Here is a 19,590-nt window from a genome sequence, read left to right as displayed (position 1 = left end):
AAAAACTCCAATCTGTATATGTGCAAAGGCAATGAATTTTGCAAGAACATGGTATACATGGTATTAAAAACTTTAGCCCACTTTTCTTTTTTTTTTGCATCATAAATCCCTTTACTGTCAGGTCCTTAGTAGGATGAGTTCTGTAATCGCTCAGTATCTGTTCTTCTGACTTTTCAATGTTTCGGAAAGTTTTGCTGTGTTAGTCCTAAGGCTCTTGCCTCTCATCTTTAGCCACATTAATTTACACACATAAATAATAGCTCCAATGTAGCTTCAGTACCATTCTACCTGGCTCTTTTCCTTTCTTTCTTTCTGCTACATCTGAATATTTGACAGGGTTCTTTTTCAGTTGTAGTGTTCAAAAAGTAGTAAAATATTGACACAGTTCAAGGTAATCTGTGCAATCTTAATGCATCTTAAATCGTAGAATTTAGGGTGTTGTGGCAGAATATATTGGGGAGTAGTGATAGAACACAAGAATACCATTTAAATCACGATAAAGTCGTTGGCAATGGAGTTTGTATACCCAACTCATTTTAATCCTAACTTCTCTTTCCTACACTGGAAATAATTTGTGTGTGTTTTTGTTTTTGTTTAGATGGTTATTCATATGAAAAGGAAGCAATGGAAAACTGGATAAGCAAAAAGAAACGTACAAGTCCCATGACAAATCTTGTTCTTCCTTCAGTGGTACTTACACCAAATAGGACTCTGAAAATGGCCATTAATCGATGGCTAGAGACACATCAAAAATAAAACTGTTTATATTATATTGCGTTATTTATGTTTTTTCAGTGATCTCAGTTGAATGATTTAAAGATAAATACTAATCAGACATTACTAAAAGCAAAACAGAAGGAGAAAGGTAAACTTCTTAGTTACCTATAAAAATTATTTGCTGTCCTATTTTCATTCTTTAAAATATATGGGTTAAATAACACATCTAACTTCTTTTCCATTTTTACTCTAAAAGCCATTTTGTACTAGTGAAAAAAAAAAATCGTAACCTGTAGAGAAATAAAATTTTACTTTGACTTTAAATTGCAATGCTCAAATTTATTCTTGTTAGATATGTCATATCCCATTACAATCAAAGATCAGAACCTAGAATGTAACAGATTTTCAAATCCTAGTTATGAGCCATTCATTTGATAACTCTTCAGAATCCTTCTAAAGAGAATTTGTAGCAAATTAATTGTAGGTTTATGACTAAACTGAGAAAATAGCTGAAATTGCTCATATTTAATGAGCAATTCTGTTGGATTCTAAATTTTCAAGATGGTAATATTTTTTTTCATTGTCCAAAACCTAGATACAAGTTAAATGGAATAAATTGTCACAAATACATTAAATTGACTTTGCTGAAAAATATGAAGTGGCAAATTAGCCTTTTTTCTTTAGGATGTAGAATTCGTAAATTTCTCACATAATATTTTAAGCTAGGGTGACTACAGATTTTCACACAATAGACTGATATTTAATACAACGCCCTGAGAGTATTCACTTAGAAGAAAACTTCAAGTTCAGGAAGCTGAGGTTGTATTGACTTTACATGCCTGTCATCAGTTGTGTACCAGAATGGAAGCCATTAGGGGGAATGCCTACTACAAACAAACAGTGTGCTTATCTGCCAGATCATCATTGTGGTTGTTCACAAATTTTGAATCTCTCAAATAAAAGGAGAAAAGCAATGTAATTACCTTATACATTTAGTCAGACTTTTCCTATATTTTATAAACTTGTAGCCGATACGCTATATGTTCACAGAAAGGTGGAAAGCCTAGCTACCACAGAAATCTCCAAATGCCTTTTCTTTATAATTGCTGCTTGGTACAATGTCTGTCATCCTAATGTATTACTGAATTTTATTTCCTTTTGTGTTATAGCTAGAATTCAAAATCTGATTCTAGAAGAGTATTCTTTTTTCCATACTACACATGCTTCTCACCTTCTTACTTATGAGGACAAAAAATGGTTGGGAACATGTTTTCTAAGGTGTTTTTCTATCATATCCTATAGAGAAGTGTTGCTAACGTAATTCTAGCAAGAGTTTGTTTTTCTTTTTTTTTCCCTCAGTTGATAGAGTCCACCATTTGACTCAATATATTGTTTGGATAAAGTAATAGACTTACTTTCCAAAAGAGACTGGCTAATTTTGACATAAAAATTACTAAAAATCAAAGTTATTTATAGAAAAACAGTAAAAGATTGTTATTTTTTAAAAACATGTTTAAAAAGGTGATTTTTGTTTCTACATTTCACCAAGATAGTTTGTTAAATTGGCTGAAAACTAAGATGCCAATAATTTACCAAAGTGAAGTACTTCTGTTTTTGTACACAAATAAACCAAAGCCAAACAACTCCTCCTCCACACAAACACACAAAGAAACAAAAAAACCCAAATCCAAAACCACCCATAGGAAGGGATGGCACACAAACCGTCTGTTGCACTCCCCAGGCCCGACCGTCCCCTCAGGACTACCTGGGAACAGCACTCACCTGTCCACTGCTCAGTCCTCAGGACAGACGAGGAGCTTCCCAAGGAGACTGTTTTCTTCTGGGGTGACTGAACCAAATAACTTTACTAAGAACGTATCAAAATCATAATTGAATACATAATAAATGCTACTATTACACTAGCAGCTTCCCTGGAAGTCATCCAACAAGAATTATCTCTTAGCAAAGAATACTTTTTCTCTCCCATACAGTTTACTGTTTTTAATCTTTAAATATATACCTTTAGGGGCCGGCCCGGTGGCTCAGGTGGTTGGAGCTCCATGCTCCTAACTCCGAAGGCTGCCGGTTCGATTCCCACATGGGCCAGTGGGCTCTCAACACCACAAGGTTGCCAGTTCAATTCCTCGGGTCCCGCAAGGGATGGTGGGCTGTGCCCCCTGCAACTAGCAAGGGCAACTGGACCTGGAGCTGGGCTGTGCCTTCCACAACTAAGATTGAAAAGACAGCAACTTGACTTAGAAAAAAGTCCTGGAAGTACACACTGTTCCCCAATAAAGACCTGTTTTTTTTATATATATATATATATATATATATATATAATATATTAAATATTATATATATTATATACATATATATATATATACACATATACATACCATTAAAGAAAAGAGTTAAAATATTTACTTAGCCTTGCTAGTAATAGCAATCACCAGACAATTACCTGCAGCAGGATCAGGGAATACTTAGGCTGACGATTCCAAGTCAGGATTTTATGGCAGTACAACACAATTTAATGTTCACTCTCATTTACACTACTTTGAAACTGAAATACATGGATAGTAAGACAAATACACACTTTAAACTGAAAGATGATATAAATGTGCTGACGATCCAACTTCTGTATTAACACAGTGTTCAGTGTGTTGCCATAATGTTTGAGACTTAAAGATATCCTGTTGCCAGTAAAAGTACACACCAAGATTTCTGGAACAGGTAAGAAAAGTAGGGAATGCTCTTTGTGCTTTCTTCCTACTTCAGGCAAAAAGACTAATTTTGTCCCTTGAATATTCTGGGATTTCTAGAAGCTGTCACCCTTGCTTTGAAATTATTAAATCAAATTAAATATGCATTTGGTAGTTCTGTAAAATTAGGCTTTTCACTAAAGTAGCAAAATCACTCAGGATTGAAGCGAGGCAGATAGTTTTCATCAGGATATTCTCTACTTAACCATGGTTTCATTTAATGCAAAACAAATTCTATTAATAGTCTTTATTCCATATGGAAAAGTACAGTAGTTGTGCAGAAACAAACTACATAACAAAAGAGTAAGACTTTCACAATTATTAAAGAAAACAATAAACAATAAATAAGCCATAGTAGTTATAGCAGAACTCATGAAAAGCCTATAAAAAAAATGGTAAAGCTGTACAAAATACAACAGGAACAAATGTTGGAGAATGACACCGAAGATTCCTATTCGTACAAAACCATAACAATGTTCACAGGAACTTCATTACAACTATTCATTTTTTAAAACATTCTGTAAATATAGAACTTCCTCCTCTCCAATTCTAGAAAATAAATTTAACACCCCAACATATAAAACAAACACACTGCCACCTCTCTCAAACTAGCATTTGAACATCCTTCAATAGCACACCATTTTCATATAAAAATACCTTTAAACTAAGGTTCATTCCTGTACCTTATCTTTACAAATTAATAATACATCAGTTTGGACTTAAGTAGCACCTCAAAGGTGTTCATATAAATGAGATAAAGTGCCGTTACTGGTACACTGTTAACATGCCATAATAATATACCGTTCAGTGCAATAACCAGCATGGATGAAGCTTACAAAGAACATGCAGATATATGACTTTTTTTTTTTTAAAGATTAACTACTTGAAATAGTTATATTTACAAGTCTGAATACAACTTGGCTATTTACTATGTACAACATGTGACTATAAAGCAATGAGTGTATAATAAAACAAAAGCAACCAACCGACCAGACCTTAAGTATCCAAATTAAATATTGTCCTGAAAGGACCTTGGGAGGATTGTTCCAGGAGTGCTATCAGTGTTAAAAAGCAGTTTAGGAACAAGTAGAGAGCTAATTTACGTATCACCAAGAATGCTATATTCTTAGTATTTTAGCCCAAATCCAACATGACCTCCAATCATGATTCCAAATGGCTTAATACTGTTTCCAAATATTAACACACCTTGAAGTGGGAATACAGTTCCAAAAAGGTGCTATAAAAATATGTTTAATGAGAACCGTAACATGGAAATAAGTGCTTAATCCTCTTCAGGGAACTGCTATCAAGGGAACAATACTTGGATGTTCTTGTAATTTTCATTAAAGAAAAAAATCAGCTATAGAATATTTATAGTCACACTTATATTCAGCTAGAAATCACTTAGGTCTCATATATATATATGGATTTGACTCAATGGAACTGTAACTTGAAAATTCCATCTTTTTCAGAATACATCATCTGGATATTAAGTCCTGAGTCAAACCTATCACGAGACATTCATATTCTCTATGAAATATTTTACCACATGGCAAAGGCTAGGAGAAAAGTGATAAAAACCTCATAGGAGAAAAGCATGAGTTAATGCCTACTTGGCTATCTTCAATTTGTAACTTAACGGGCAGAACTAATTGTAGTTTGGGATTCTGGTTAGCATGGTTACTGATGGTGACTTCTGTCTATTTATCAAAGAAATTTTCTCCCACATGTAAAATAAAGTCAATGGTAGCCGATCCATCCCAAAGGAAAAAAGAAAAAAATTATATGGTTAAAAATAATTTTTCTCATTAAAAAAAACAAAACCCAAAAAACCATCATGTGACCAGCAGGAGCCAACACACAGTTTCCCAAAGTCTACAAATGGGTCACGTGGAAGGCTCACACGTTTGACTCTATGAAGGATCGCTTTGGTTTTGCTGAAGGAAGGTGACTCCTGTGGGCTTCATTACTGATATGAGGCTGCTGTTTAGAGATACTTTCTTGATACAGATGAGAAACGGTCTTAGTGATCCTGGTGTCTTGACAGTGGGCGGGGACTTGGCACTTTCTGTCTTCTAGCTCCTTCACCTGTGCCCCATTGTGGACACTTCCACCCAGAGTAGAAACAGCACAGCTTTTGGCTTGGCTGTTATATCCTGCTGCTTGTTTGAGGGAGGGCTTCTCCGCGCTCGAGGGCTGCAGGCCCGCGTTGGAAGGCGTGTTTGTCAGCAGCCCCTCTGGGACCTGGCACTGCCAGGCGCGGCTTGGAGGATTGCTCTGCTGCTGGAACCTGGCGGTCTTATCCATGATGCCCATGAATGGAGTGTTGCGTGGTCTGTGCTCAGCGGTGCCGCCCTGCACCTGGGTGACAGCCTTATCTTTAACCCGAGCGTCTGGCCCTTGGCTCTTGAAGCCATCTGAAAAACTGCTGCTTGAAGCCAAACTACTGGTGGAGCTTGACATCTTTATGCTGCTCGACGGAGAACCGGAGGAGCCTGAGCTGGTCAGGGAAGATGGGTGTCGCACGTCGCTGCAGCTCACTGGCCCACCTTGGCTGAGAGGGGCGACATCCACGGCCACGGGGGCGTGAGTCAGGAGCCTCTCTGCGGTTTTGATTTTGCTTGGTAAAGGATATGCAGCGCCACTGTCCGCGTGCTGCAGCTGGGCACTGTGGCTGGGGCCTGCGCGATCCCCAAAGCGGCCAGAACCTGCCCCCACCGTGAAAGCGCCTGTCCCCTCTGAATGCTGGCTTCTGCCGCCAGCAGGAGGTGCGGGGATTCTGCCCAGCATGGGGCTTGGGGGAGGATTCGGAGAAGAGACCTGCATTTTGGTGCTACCGTTTCTCACGCCTGCCTGTCCGGAACCCAGGTGTTGGCTGGTTTTCACTATCTGCGCCTGCTTGGTGGGCTGCATTACCAAGCCTGGCTGCGCTCCAGGCTCCCTCAGGGGCTTGGGGATGCCGGGCCTGTTCTGTGGTGACTGTAGTTTGGACTGTAACCCTTCTTGAAGGTTTCGGATATACGCTGAGGGGATGGCCGAGGGTGGCTGGGACCTGGGAGTCAGGGGAATGGATTCTTCCGGTGGAGAAGTTTCTTCTTCTTCAGCCTCCTCAAGATGAAAGTGGTCATTTAATCCAGGGGTCGGGGTGTCCTCTTCGTTATCTGAGTCATTGGGTGGGGCTGGGGGTGGGCACTGCTGTTTTTGCTGTTGGCTCCGCTGGAGCTGTTTGCATTCCTCTTCTACCCGGGCCAGGAGCCTCTTGATTTCCTGGTTGGTGGGACAGAGTTTCACAGCTTCCCGCAAGTCAGCCAGAGCTGCCACAAACTGCCTTTATAGTAAAAGAGAAGAGATAATTACAAGCCGTGGAAGCGCACGCTCTGAATGCAACTATTCATAAAATAGCTCTGCTCAAAGGAAAGAGAAGGTAGCTGAGTGAATTTTGAACACTCGCTCTGGTAGACAGGACCCACTAACTAGCTTTGAGTTACTCAGCTGAGGGGGCGTGCTGAATTCTAAACCCAGATCTGTGCAGCTTCAGGGCCTCATATCTCTATGAAGACCACTGGGCTGGGAGTGAGAACGAGCATAAATCAGTGGGCGTCAGAATCCTCTTACAGTTCTCTCTGTGCTGCCGTCTCACCATGCCCACCTCTATCTTAAAAATCTTATGACTCCTCCCCTCTTCCCCACCACTTCCTCTTATTGTCTCTAGCTGGCACTTTCATCAATAATATGGACTAATCTAGGAATTTTATGTTGTAAAGTGTTAGCTGTGGTGGAATAGTTAATGAGATGTCAGGAGAAAATACATGTTTTGCCATTGCTAACAATATCCGCTCCTGTGCCTCTTGGAAGCTGCCAATTTAGTCTTAAACGGAACGAGAGGCTTAGAATCAGAAGTCCCAAAGTCACCCAGCAGCTTTAATACCACAGAAGCACAAGAAAACCTCTCTAGTCATACATCCAACCCCAGACAGTACCTGCTATTTCTCTTCGCTCTTGCCCTGGCATAAAAGGCTTCATAAGACCTTGGTTTCAATTCGAGAGCCTTGGAGGCAAATTCTTCTGCCATGCCAAAGTCCTGGTGTCAATATTTAAATACATGAGTCAAAAGAAGTACTGAAATGTGAACACAGGCAACTTTTAAATAGGAGGTTTGTTCTAAAGTTTAGCAGAGAATTGGGCTGTCACAAGAGAGAGGTGAAGGGCAAGGTAAGTTTATTTTTTTGGTTTTGTTTTCAAGTTAGGAGCTAGTTAACGCTTATTAATATTCCTAAGAGAAGCATCCATAGAGAAGCAAGAATCGATGATTCAGGAGAGAGAGAGAGGAGGGCAGTGGGAGAAGCAGTGCACCAAAAGGCTGGAGCAGATGGCACCCAGCACACCGGTGGAGGACCGGCTTCAGAGAGGGCACACACGCTTCATCCTCTGACAGGGAGGAAGGCGGAATATGTGGGCACAGAAGCGGGCAGGTCAATAGATTGGGTGGTGGGAGGTGGAGGGAAAGAAAAAGCTGAAATAAGTACTGAAACAAATCTAGCTCCTCATTACAAATTAACTATGAAGTTAGCTACTATTTATTACAAATTAAACAGTTACTGGCAAAGGGTCTCAGCAAACAGAATGAGCACTAGGCAGATTATCACACGTTGGCGTTGAACTCTATCCCATGCCCTTTCCTTTTGAATCTGGGGATGGGCCACTCGTGACAATGTTGGCAATACACAGCTGGGATGGGGTGGAGGGGCGGTTTGCATTTGCTTCTCATTGAAGCAGAGGAACCTATACCCAAGTGCATCTCTCAGCATCTTGAGAGGTGGGTAGTGACAGGGATCAAACGATGGTTGTCCAAGAGAAGCAGCTTCCCGTATGCCAGGTTCTCAGACATGTGCACACAAAGTGGATCGGAGGTCCTGTGATTTGGTCTATGGAAGGGCCTTCACCACTGTGGAAACAGTCTACTGCTAAAGGACTGGAATAAGAGAGCACAGCTTACATTTGTTTTTCTTCGGCAGCGAGACAAATTGAGATAGAGGGAAACTCTCAGTTCATTGAATGGTCGCATGTCCTCTCCGAATCCTTCTCGAGGAAACTTCCTTAAGGCATACTGGTACCTCTGGGCTGCCTCTTTCATCTTCCCTTTCTAGGATCCCAAAATCAGACATTTAGCCCTTACCAGAAGCTCCAAGATGAACAAGCTCCCACTCCCTGAAGATCCTGGAGAGGTATCTTCTCCCCCGCAACCCCCACCAAAACCGTGTCGAAACTGTGCTGCCGAGGAAGTGCTGTAGACAGAACCAGAACACTAACCAGCAGGAACCGTCCACACAGGCGTCTGCAGTGTGTGCTTCACACAGCAAGAGCGAAGGTGTCCGTAAATGGCCCAACTAATAACTATCGATCGTAACACATCAGATTATCTGCTCATATATTTTTGAAAACCATTTCATGAATGCATCTCTCATCTAGAGATATTTTAATGCTAAGTGTAATAGAAATCAGATGAAACGTGAAGCAGTTCCTATGGCAAGTCGAGACTTGTGGATAAACCTACAGCTGGCTGTAGAATAATAATTTTTCTTTTAAGAGGAACTAAAGCATGAGCTTTAAAAAATCAGAACAGCACCGCAAGTCATTTTCAAGGCTAAAGAAATCCATTTGCTCAGTCATTTCCGTCGCGCAGCAGGTATGAAGTCTGTTGGAAATGGCTTGGTATTTCTAACATAATTGCCTACCAAAATTCACATTAAAACCACTTCAAAGCCACAACAATACACACTCTGAACTCAATTGCAAACTGATTCCAAGCCGGGAACCCTGCTGGGTCATGCTATATGCCTATTTATTTGTTATTATTAAAAAAAGAATAGGGAAAACCTAAAACATAACAAGTGCAGCAGCCTCATGGTAAAAAGGATTAGAATGGTCATAAATCTAGGTTTTTGTTTGCATAATCTTTTAATTCTGTTTAATCACAGACATGGAAAGAATAGTGGTCTATGCAAATGGCTTAGGCATCTATCGAAATGGGGCAAACTACAGCTTCTGGGCCAAATCTGGCCTGCCACCTGTTTTTACAAATACATTTTGAGTGGGACACAGCCATGCTCATGCACTGATGTATTATGGGTAGTTTCCTTGGTGCCACAGAACCAAAACTGGATAGTTGTGACAGAGACCACATAGCAAAGTCTAAAATATTTACTCTCTAGCCCTTTCCAGTATAAGTTTCATTTTGATCAAAACTGATGTCTTATTTTAGAAAATTTACTTTAAGTCATATTTATTAATCTGGAAATCATATTTTCATTCCTAAGGGAAAATGGGGGGAAAAAATAAGTCAGCCTCCTGAGAAACTGAGTGTTATATATTACTTCGCTTTCTTCAGTAAGAATATCTCTGGAAACAGTTTTAAATTCCAGAAGCTTATAGATATTAAAATAAGATAACCAAGGCTTGGGAGATGATTCTTTTCTCCTGAAATTGTTTCCTGGGTGTCCCCTTCCCGTGTGTCTCGTGACCTTGTGCACTGAGGAGTCTCCTGTATGATGTGCCAATTAAATTAGAAGCAACTCTGCCTCCACACCAAGGCTTCGGGCCATAAGTCACTGGTACAGCCACAGGAGTCATTCAGAAATAATGGTTTTCAAACACAATGAGAAGTGCTTTCTACCTTGAAGATTCTGCCGTTAAGATATTAAAGCCTGGGCGTGAGGCCAGATTAGCATCTCTCAGAACTTCTGTCAACGCTACGCTGCGTGAATTCTGTGCGGTAGCACAGCCACGTCCATTATACACCAAACGAAGAGGTTGCTCGCAGGCCATTACCACATCATAGAAAAGGGCGAAACCACTTACTTTGTACATCATGTTTCCTTCCTCCATCAATTTCTGTAAAAGTATAATCAAAATATCAGGTTTGGAAGTAGCCATCGCCCAAGCAGCATTTCCTGCAAAATAAACATGCATTCAGAGGCACTTCGATGGCCTTGGAGGAAAGGAGTTCCATACTTCAGTGGCCCCACCCCTGCTCAGATCACAAACAGCAGAGAACCAGACGTACAGGACCACTGCTTCTGTGTCTTACAGGCCTCCAGACAGCAACACAGTGAAGGAAAGGGAGCAGGACTCCGGGGAGCAGTTTCCTTTCTCGTCTGTCTTAAGCTGAACTAAGCACTTAAGAGGGGGAACTATACCCGGCACAAACTGTTGTTATTCCGGCGAAAAAGTACGGGGAAACTAATGCATCAGAGCAGCCATGACCCACGTTTCCCTTCTGATGGAGATGTGGGGTAAAATCAATGAAACAAGGCTTCAGAATAATTGTCTTAGTTTCCTACAGTGCCCATGAGCGATGGCAGGTGGAGGTGTGGGCTTAGCATTTCCTTGCACTCTGCTGCACAGTCTACCATTAAATCTACTCTGAGATGCCTCAACTTTGGCCCTTCTGCCGTCTTCCCACCACTCATGCTCTCGGCCCTCCCTGCTCACGTCTACGTCCAACTTCTCCCAGCCCATAGCACCGGCATGAGCTTCTCTCCAACCGTCTTGTAAACACATGCAGCTAGTGGTGCTCAAGAGCCAAGACTCGGACATCAGACCTTGCCACCTGCCCTCCCTGTGCCTGGAACAGGTTGGTGTCATTACCGCCTCTTTATAGGGTAGGTGAGGGTAAGTAAGTTAAAACATGCAGCAGCTTAGAAAAGTGCCCTATACTGTGCACAGCTTACTAATCGTAGCTAATATCATCTCCATTACAGTCCGCTCCTCAGAACTGCTGTTGGCCCCAATGCTGCCCTGTCAAATCAAAACAGTGATGATCTGGTTGATGTTTCCTCATACAATCTGAATGGTGTGCCATGTTCCAACCAGCCACGTGGAGGGGAATCTCCCTCCTCAGAACTCTCCGCCCCCGACATTATCTTCAAGTAACCACCCACTTTGTCTCCAGTAAACCACACGAACTTTCCCTCACGGAAACTGTGCTGGGGTGGCCATTTCCCTACCTACCTGACTGCTTATCCTAGAACAGTGGTTCACAATCTCGACTGCTCATCAGAACCACCTGTGAGCTTCCTGACCCGGCCCCAGCCCCACAAAGTGGGATGGATCTGCTCCCCGGTGGGGGTCCCGGGCATCCCGAATCCCCTGCAATTCGAGACTATCCTTCAATGTCAGCCTCTGCTTTCTAATCACACCACAATAATATTACGAGCTATTTAAACATGTTGGGTGACTATGATTACATAAGCCTTAGAGAGGGACAAAAAAAAAATCTCCAAACACCTGAGGTCTTAACCTGGGAGCATGTAAGTCTATATTGTCCCTAATGTGCTCTGAAATCTGAAGCTGACTTTTCTCTCACTGCTGAACTGAGGTGTTTACTGACCTAATTTGGCTCCTTTCCTCAGCAGCGTAACCACTACAGATGTGTTTCGACAACCGATGGCTCTGTCCAGGGGGCGCATGCCGCTGTGGTCCACGTGCTCGATCACGGCTCCCTTCTCAACCAGGTACAGCACCTGCAGTGGAGAACAGAGGCCCTGAGCAGCGGCTCACGGTGGGAACACGGCCACACCCCCCCTCTGCATTTGGGTGTAGTTGCTGGCAGAGAAGAGAAGCTGCAACCCATACCTAAAACCCGCTCTGCTAAATTTGGTATCCGCAAAGAGGGAGGCCGGTGACGGCTCCCAGGGAGGGCCATGCTGTGTGCACGCACTCCTGGACCACAGATGGGTCTACACATGTCATCACCTGTCTCTGTGTCGCCCCACCTCCCAGGCCCCAGAGACGAGACAGACACATTTTCATCTCCTGTCACTTAGGAGGCAGACTGCGCAATAGCTCCAGTGTGCGGCAGGCTGTGGCAACGGGCAGCCTGGGTACAGCACGCGGGTCGTATCAGCAGCCTGGGATCAGAGGGACCCAACTGTAACTCACTTTGAGGCTTAGGACACAGACCTGATATAGAGAGACCTGGGACTATAAAGATGTCACGTTCGAGCCCCTGGTGTGATTGATTTGATGTGATAAAATAGTTTCACCTGGACTAAACAGAGAACAACAGGGAAAATCACATTGGCCACTCAAATTGCTCTACTTACTGGAAAAGAAGACTGTAGCCAGTTTAGATTTTCACGGGATCTGACAGACAGATCCTCTCAGTTGCTCTGTGTTCAAATTAACACTATTAATTTGAGGGGAGCAATATCCACTATATAAAGAACACCTACAACTCAACAACAAAATCCTGAATAACCCAATTTAAAAAGGGTCTGAACAGACATTTCTCCAAAGATGACACACAAATGGGCAAAAGCATATGAGAAGATGCTCACTATCACTAATCATTCGGGAGACGCAAATCAAAGCCACAACGAGATATTGCCTCATGTTAGCATGACTACTATCAGAAAACAAAACAAAACAGAAAATAATGTTGCCGAGGATGTGGAGAAATAGGAACCCTGTGCTCTGTTGGTAGGAATGGAAAATGGTGCAACCACTTGGGTGCAGTATGGAGGTTCTTCAAAACATTAAAAGCAGAATTACCATGTGATCCAGCAATTCCACTCTTGGGTCTATATCTGAAAATATATGGATAGATCTCAAAGAATTTGTAGGATCTCAAAGAGATATTTGTAAACCCATGTTCATAACAGCGCTATTCATAGTAGCCATAGCTGGAGGAAAGCTAAGTGTCCACAGAGAATGAACGGATAAAGAAAATGTTCACAATCGACAACATGGATGGATCTTGAGAGTATAATGCTAAGCGAAATAAATCAGACAGAAAAAGCAGAGAACCCTATGATTTCACTGATATGTGGTATATAAACCAAAAACAACAAAAGAACAAGACAAACAAATGAGAAAGAAAAACTCATAGACACAGACAATAGTTTAGTGGTCACCAGAGGGTAAGGGGGTTGGGGGGTGGTAGATGAGGGTAAAGGAGGATCAAATATATGGTGATGGAAGGAGAACTGACTCTGGGTGGTGAACACACAATGGGATTTATAGATGATGTAATACAGAATTGTACACCTGAAATCTATGTAATTTTACTAACAATTGTCACCCCAATAAATTTAATAAAAAAAAAAAGAAAAGAAAACGTTCACAATGGAATGTCCTTCGGTGTTAAAAAGGAGGGAAATCCTGTCACATGCTACAACATGGATGAACCTTGACATTATGCTACGGGAAACAAGCCAGATACAAAAGGACAAATACTGTATGATTCCACTTATATGAGATTCCCAGAGCACATTCAGAGAGGCAGAAAATAGAATGGAGGTTGCCAGGGGCTGGGGGAGGGAAAAGGAGGAGGTGTTTAATGGGGAAAGAGCTTCAGTTTTACCAGATGAGAAAGTCCAGACATGGGTTGCACAGCAGTGTTGGTGTACTTAACCCTCCGGAACGCCTCCCTTAGAAACAGATCAAGGTACATTTTCTGTTGTGTTGTCTATCCCAATTTTTTTAAAAGGCACTAGAATGGTAAATTCCTTCACTTTTCGCTCGTGTTGATAAGCTACAGGATTTTGTAAGGTAGTATAAACTGAAAAGTAAAAGTGTGGATATGTGAGGTTTAAATAGCTGTTTTTGAAAATCGATATTAAGTACAGTTTACCATGTCTAGGCAATGGAGACTATTTAACTCTAATATCACCGCCTTCTAAAAGCACCTGGGCATAGAGGTGCAGGGCGGTGATGGCTTTTGCTCCAAGGTCCACAGCTCCTAGCAACATGATACCTGTCTCCCTAGCTAATCTGGACATTAGACATTTCTAAATATCCAACAGTGATCATTCTCAAGGGCTGAATATTCCTCTAGGACTTGTTAGTACCAGAGATGTGGATCCTGACACTGTTTCGACCCTGAAAGACATTTTGCGGTTCTTAGTTTAAGGGTTTATCCCCTCATACCTCGATTAGACTTAGGCATGGGTCACAGAGATAAAGATAGTGCCCAAAGCATTTTATTGATAATATATTACTTCTAGACAATGCAGTATCGCTTTAAAAACAAACCCGTTAATTATTTGATTAGCAATTTTTCATATGTATGAAAGTGATGTTTATTTATTTATTTATTCTTTTTTTAAGGAGGGCGCAGCTCACAGTGTCCATGCGGGGATTGAACCAGCAACCTTGGTGTTATTAGCATCACGCTCTAACCAACTGAGCTCACCGGCCACTCCTAAAAGTGATCTTTTAAATGATCTGTACAGGAATTCTATTTATATATGAATTACTATAAGAAAATTAAACTACAATGCATGTGTGTATACACATTCATGTATGTGTCTGTTATATACAGTTTTCAATCATTTATTTTTAAGCTTTTTAAGAATCTATGAAAATCCTTACTATGGTTCTGATAGCTGTATGTCACAGAATGAAAGAAATATGAAAGATATCCCACAACACACACAAACACACTGACCACACTCAGGCACAGCCTCCCACACTCAGGAGATGTTTCGGGTCCTGGGTTTCTCTGTGGCGTGGGCCCGGGTGGAGCAGTGTGACCACCTGCGGTACCTACGGTCTCTGCGTCGCCGTAGAAGGCGGCCAGGTCCAGAGGAGTGCGGCCATTCTTGTCCATCTGGTCTATCTCGGCTCCTTCCTCAACCAGAAACTGGACCACTGCCCTGTGGCCTTTCAGACAAGCCCAGCTTAATGCTGACAGGCCCTCTTTGTCCAGAGAAGAAAGGGCGGCACCTGAAAGACAAACCCAATCACAGAACGTGAACTCCTAGAGACCCCTGCCCAGGAACACAGCGTCTCACACCTGCAAACATCTGGCCCAAACATGTGGCAGGCAGGTGCTGTGCAATTGAAGCCGACTTGGCAAAACCATCATCATTGTGGAAGCTGAGTAATGGGTATGCGGGCTTTGTTACGTATTCTCTCTACGCGTGTAAGTTAGAAATTTTCCATAACAAAATGACTGATACTCTGAATCAGGAAGTACTGAAGGAGTCTCCAGAACTCTCTTCTTTGTCATCCAAGGAAACCTATGCAGGGGCAGACGCTGCCGTTACCTTTTGAAAGGAGAAACTCCACGGTGCTCAAGTGCCCTTCACAAGCGGCCACCATGAGGGGCGTCCGGCCCTGCTTGTCACTCAGGTTCCCATCACAGCCGCGTTCCAACAGCAATCTCACAATCTGAAATAAACACTCAAAATTACAATCTCCCTGCCATATTTTATATCATGTTCTCTATACCTGGGCAGGATTTTCCACTTTAAAAAATAGTAAAAAGACTCTCTTCTTTTAAAAACTCCTCAATCAGTTGTGTAATCTGTGTGGCCTATAAAATTTTTCTATTATATTCCTTTGAATAAAATATTCTTCCAAATGTATTCTTTATTATTTTTTTTCAAATATGCCCAAGCCAGGCAGAAACAGGCATTTGGAGGAGGGGTGCCAATCACAATCTAGGAATGAACAGACAACCAGAGCAGGGCATATGGGATAACTGAGCAGAACTAAAGGGGGGTGAGTAACGGTCATGGTCCCCATGCTGGCACTGAAGTGACATTCTCATAGTGAAGGGCACAGAGCAGGGCAAGTGGGGTGCAGGAAAACATTCACCCACCACACCCCCAAGTCATCTGCTTGCTTTCCTAAGACTTGGGGCTTGGTGGATGGCTCAACCTTCACGGAGGGTGATTTGGAGGAGAGTCTCAGCTGAGGACTACGCCTTTAAACAGTACATGTGATGAGGTTGGGGAGCAAAAACAAAAAACCAGAGAGGACTCTCAGACAACTACCACCCCAGCGGGAATGGCTTATCCAGGGGGTAGTCAAGTCTCTCTCTGACATGATGTTTGTTCTGTCACCACAACAGAAGGGGGGCATATTCCCATGGCTTTCTTGTTCTTGATATACTAACAAATGCTTTCCCAACTTCCCCATGTCTGGGGAAAGAGGCTAAGAGAGAGGATCAGCCAGGGCACCATGTGGACGCTGTGAGGGTCACAGGGAATGGATGGTACAAACCAAGCTCTTGGAAATAAAAGGAGAAAAGCCAAAATCTTGGTGGGGACCACTCAGAGCTCCTACCCATGGAGGAGGCAGGAATCAGGAGAGAAGTGAGTGATACCATGGTGTGAACTTGGGTCTAGAAAATTCTTCCTATACCGAACATGGGAAGATCCATTTATTTGTTGCTTATGTGTAACCTGGTACCAGGCAAGGGTAGGTACATGGCCACTGTGTACAGAATGATGAAATACGTGACTAAACTGCTGCTCTCAAGGATCCCCTGCTCCCTTGAATTAAAGACAGCAATGTGTCATTCACAGTAAAAGCAGTCAGTCCAAATCACAGCTGGACCAGAGGGAAAAGGTGTCCTTTTCCAAAAAGCATGCAGAACCACTCTTCTTCTAAGCATGCTGAGCAAATGGACACACAACCACACCAACAACAGGCATGACAAAGCAAGTTTTCTGTTATCATGATGGGGGCCACCCACTCCATTTCCCCTCCCCAGTTAACAGGAAGCAGCTGTGGGTCTCAGACCTGGTTAGCAGCCTACATGGCTGACTGTGCTAGCCCGTCAAATGCTTGCCTTTAGCAAGTAGTATCCACAGAACAAGCAGAAGCCAAGAACGTCAAAAAGACAGGGTTCAGGGGAGCCACATCTGGGCCCAGAGGAGATGGACAATAATGAACTCTATCCCCACTCATTGTTTCCGAAGCACTCAGGGGCCCACTGGGTACCTGCCAATGTCCCTGGCGGGCTGCACAAAACAAAGGTGGGACCCCTCTTCGGTTAGTCCGAGACACAGCAGCTCCATACTCCAGCAGCAGCTCACAGACTTCCAGCTTCCCTCGTCCTGCAGCGGCAGTCAGGGCTTAAGAAAAGTCACAGGGGAGGAGCAGTCAGTTAAGAGGTGGTGGCTGAAAGTGGCCACAAATTCTTGGACTCTCCTGCCATTGACAGGAAGAGGTCTACATATTCACCTTCCCCGCCACCCCCAAAATCTGGGTGTGTTCTGTGACTTCTTTGACCAATAAAACATAGCAGAAATGACTCTATGCCAGCCTCTGGGCCCAGGTCCTAAAAGATGGGCAACTTCTGCTTCTCTGGAACACTCATTCTTGGAACCCAGAGGCCATGTTGAGAAGAACCGAGGCCTGTGTTTGGTGGGCAGTCCCAGGTGAGCTCTCAGCAGACAGCCAGCAATAAATTGCCAACCGTGTGTGTGCCATCCTGGAAATGGATCCCCAGACCGAGTCTAGAGATACCAGCTAAAGTGGTGTGAACAGAGGTGAGCCACCACCCCTATGGAGCCCAGCCCAAACTGTAGATTCAGGAGTCACTACATTCTTGCTTTATTGTTTTGTTTTGGTTTTTTTCACAGCAAGAGAAACCTGAAGATAGTGCAACGCAACACAGAGATCAGTATTATTGTCCAGCCTGGCTTCTTACCCTAGAGTCATACATTTCATTCAACAAGAACTAATAACTACCGAGGCAGTCAAGAGCATCACTCCTGCCTTTATGGACCTGGGGATTACAATCTCTGTAACAAGTCAAGATTTGAAACTAAGAATGTCGAGAAAGCAGAAAGAAGGGGGATCGGATTACAGAGGGCCTTGGGGGCTCGGGTGAAAATCCCAGTGTGATTCTGGAGGCAGTGAGCTGCCTGCTGGCAGCAGTGGTGCTGTGGGGAGGTCAGCCCAGGATCAAAACGGCATGAAGGGGCAAAGAATATGGAGCGAGGGTTCTCAGGATGCCCTCACATCAGTGACTGTGCCCCCACACCCCCAAGTCATGATGCTTAATGAGGGTGTCAAAGAGAGGGATTTAGTTAAAAGAGGGGACTCGGCTATGTCTGGAGGGAGGGACAGTAGGTTTGGGGACAACCTCAGGCCAGACGACAAGCTTTCAGGAAAAGAGGACAAGAAGGGGCCAAGGGGGAGGGATGGAGACCTCAGGAGGGAACATCTACCGAGCCACGGAGGAAGGAGAGAGTCAGGTGTGATGCCGTCTCTCTGTTCCTGGGACAGCTGTGTTTACAGACACAGCCTCTGCCTACAAATGTCCAACTTTCAGAATAAACCACGTGTTCTTCATATCAGTAAGGCATCTCAGTATGAAAACAGGGAAAACATCGGAAGAAGCCCTCAACGAGGTGAAGTCCGGGTACCAAGGAACTTGTTATGAAAAGTGCCCGACCTCACTAGTAAGTCAAAGAATTGAGAAGTGAATGTGGAACAATGGGAATGCTCATACGCTGGTGGGAGTGAGGACTGTGTGATCCGCTCTGGAAAACATCCTGACACCACTGAGCCAGGTCCTACCACCCAGCAGCCCCACCTGTGGATGCATGCCTGCTGGTGCCCTTGGAAGGTTCTGAGAGACTCGTGCAACAGTGCTCGCGGCAGCTCCAAACTGGAGGCAACCCAGAAGGCCAGCAACAGCAGAATGCATCAATAAGTTGTGGTATGGTCAAACAATGCAATGTTACATCGCAATGACCATAAATGCTATGCAGCTAAATGCAACACAATGGGCCAGTCTCACCAACTCTACATCCATTCCAAGAAACAAAACACAAAAGAACAGACACAGGGCGACTTCTACTTCGGGAACACAGCACTGCCAAAGCAGTCTTGGAAGAGGCCCAGGCATGGGCCACCTTTTAGAAAGGGAGGGGCCTGGCTCAGTGTGAATCCCTGGGTCTTGCTGGGTCCTGCTCTCCTGGCACCTAAAACTAGGGGAGCCAACAGCTCAGGAATGCAGCTTTCCACTTGCACAGCTGGGACCGCTGTCCTCCTCAGACCCCCTCTCAGAACAGACAGCTTTTTCATCAGCTTCCCATCAGCCTGGCCATGGTTGAACCCCCAGGAGCCATACACTAAAAGGACGTAAACCTGGCATCTGGGCCTGATCTTCCTGTGACAGAGAGCAGTTCCGCCGAGGAACGAATCATGTATGGACTTTTCTGAGGCTCTGTCACAGAGGCACTCACATCTGCCTGACAGATCACCTAAGCTCTGCTTCCATCCCAGGGGCCTCATGCCCTGGGGAGGTGAGCAAGGTGGAGGGGCCGCGAGAGTGTGCGAGAGCCCGGCAGTCCTAGTCTGGGGA

At 43.6% G+C, this 19,590-nt stretch overlaps 2 protein-coding genes across 10 annotated transcripts in view; one reads left to right on the top strand and one right to left on the bottom strand.

Annotated features, from left to right (window-relative positions):
• Nucleotides 1-15,848, top strand: part of WDSUB1 (WD repeat, sterile alpha motif and U-box domain containing 1) — a 67,960-nt gene extending 52,112 nt beyond the window's left edge. For 3 of the 4 annotated variants that reach the window (XM_081052239.1, XM_081052240.1, XM_081052242.1), the window contains exon 11: nt 599-947. In XM_081052239.1, the coding sequence (XP_080908365.1) occupies nt 599-756 (158 nt within the window). In that variant the 3' untranslated portion in view covers nt 757-947. Of the gene's footprint in view, nt 1-598; nt 948-14,588 lie in introns of those variants that run through there. The other variant, XM_081052241.1, reaches the window with a different exon arrangement.
• Nucleotides 3,236-19,590, bottom strand: part of TANC1 (tetratricopeptide repeat, ankyrin repeat and coiled-coil containing 1) — a 218,550-nt gene continuing 202,195 nt past the window's right edge. For all 6 annotated transcript variants that reach the window (XM_081052234.1, XM_081052237.1, XM_081052233.1 and 3 more), the window contains 8 exons: nt 17,214-17,347; nt 15,530-15,653; nt 15,031-15,206; nt 11,869-12,001; nt 10,338-10,429; nt 8,476-8,622; nt 7,460-7,560; nt 3,236-6,807 (listed from right to left, as the gene is read on the bottom strand). In XM_081052234.1, coding sequence (XP_080908360.1) covers nt 5,379-6,807; nt 7,460-7,560; nt 8,476-8,622; nt 10,338-10,429; nt 11,869-12,001; nt 15,031-15,206; nt 15,530-15,653; nt 17,214-17,347 — 2,336 coding nt within the window. In that variant the 3' untranslated portion in view covers nt 3,236-5,378. The remainder of the gene's footprint in view (nt 6,808-7,459; nt 7,561-8,475; nt 8,623-10,337; nt 10,430-11,868; nt 12,002-15,030; nt 15,207-15,529; nt 15,654-17,213; nt 17,348-19,590) is intronic.

This window comes from Rhinolophus hipposideros, assembly GCF_964194185.1.
Source record: "Rhinolophus hipposideros genome assembly, chromosome: 6".
NCBI lineage: Eukaryota > Metazoa > Chordata > Mammalia > Chiroptera > Rhinolophidae > Rhinolophus > Rhinolophus hipposideros.
Note: the sequence above shows the minus strand (reverse complement) of the source record. Positions and strands in the feature narration are given on the sequence as shown.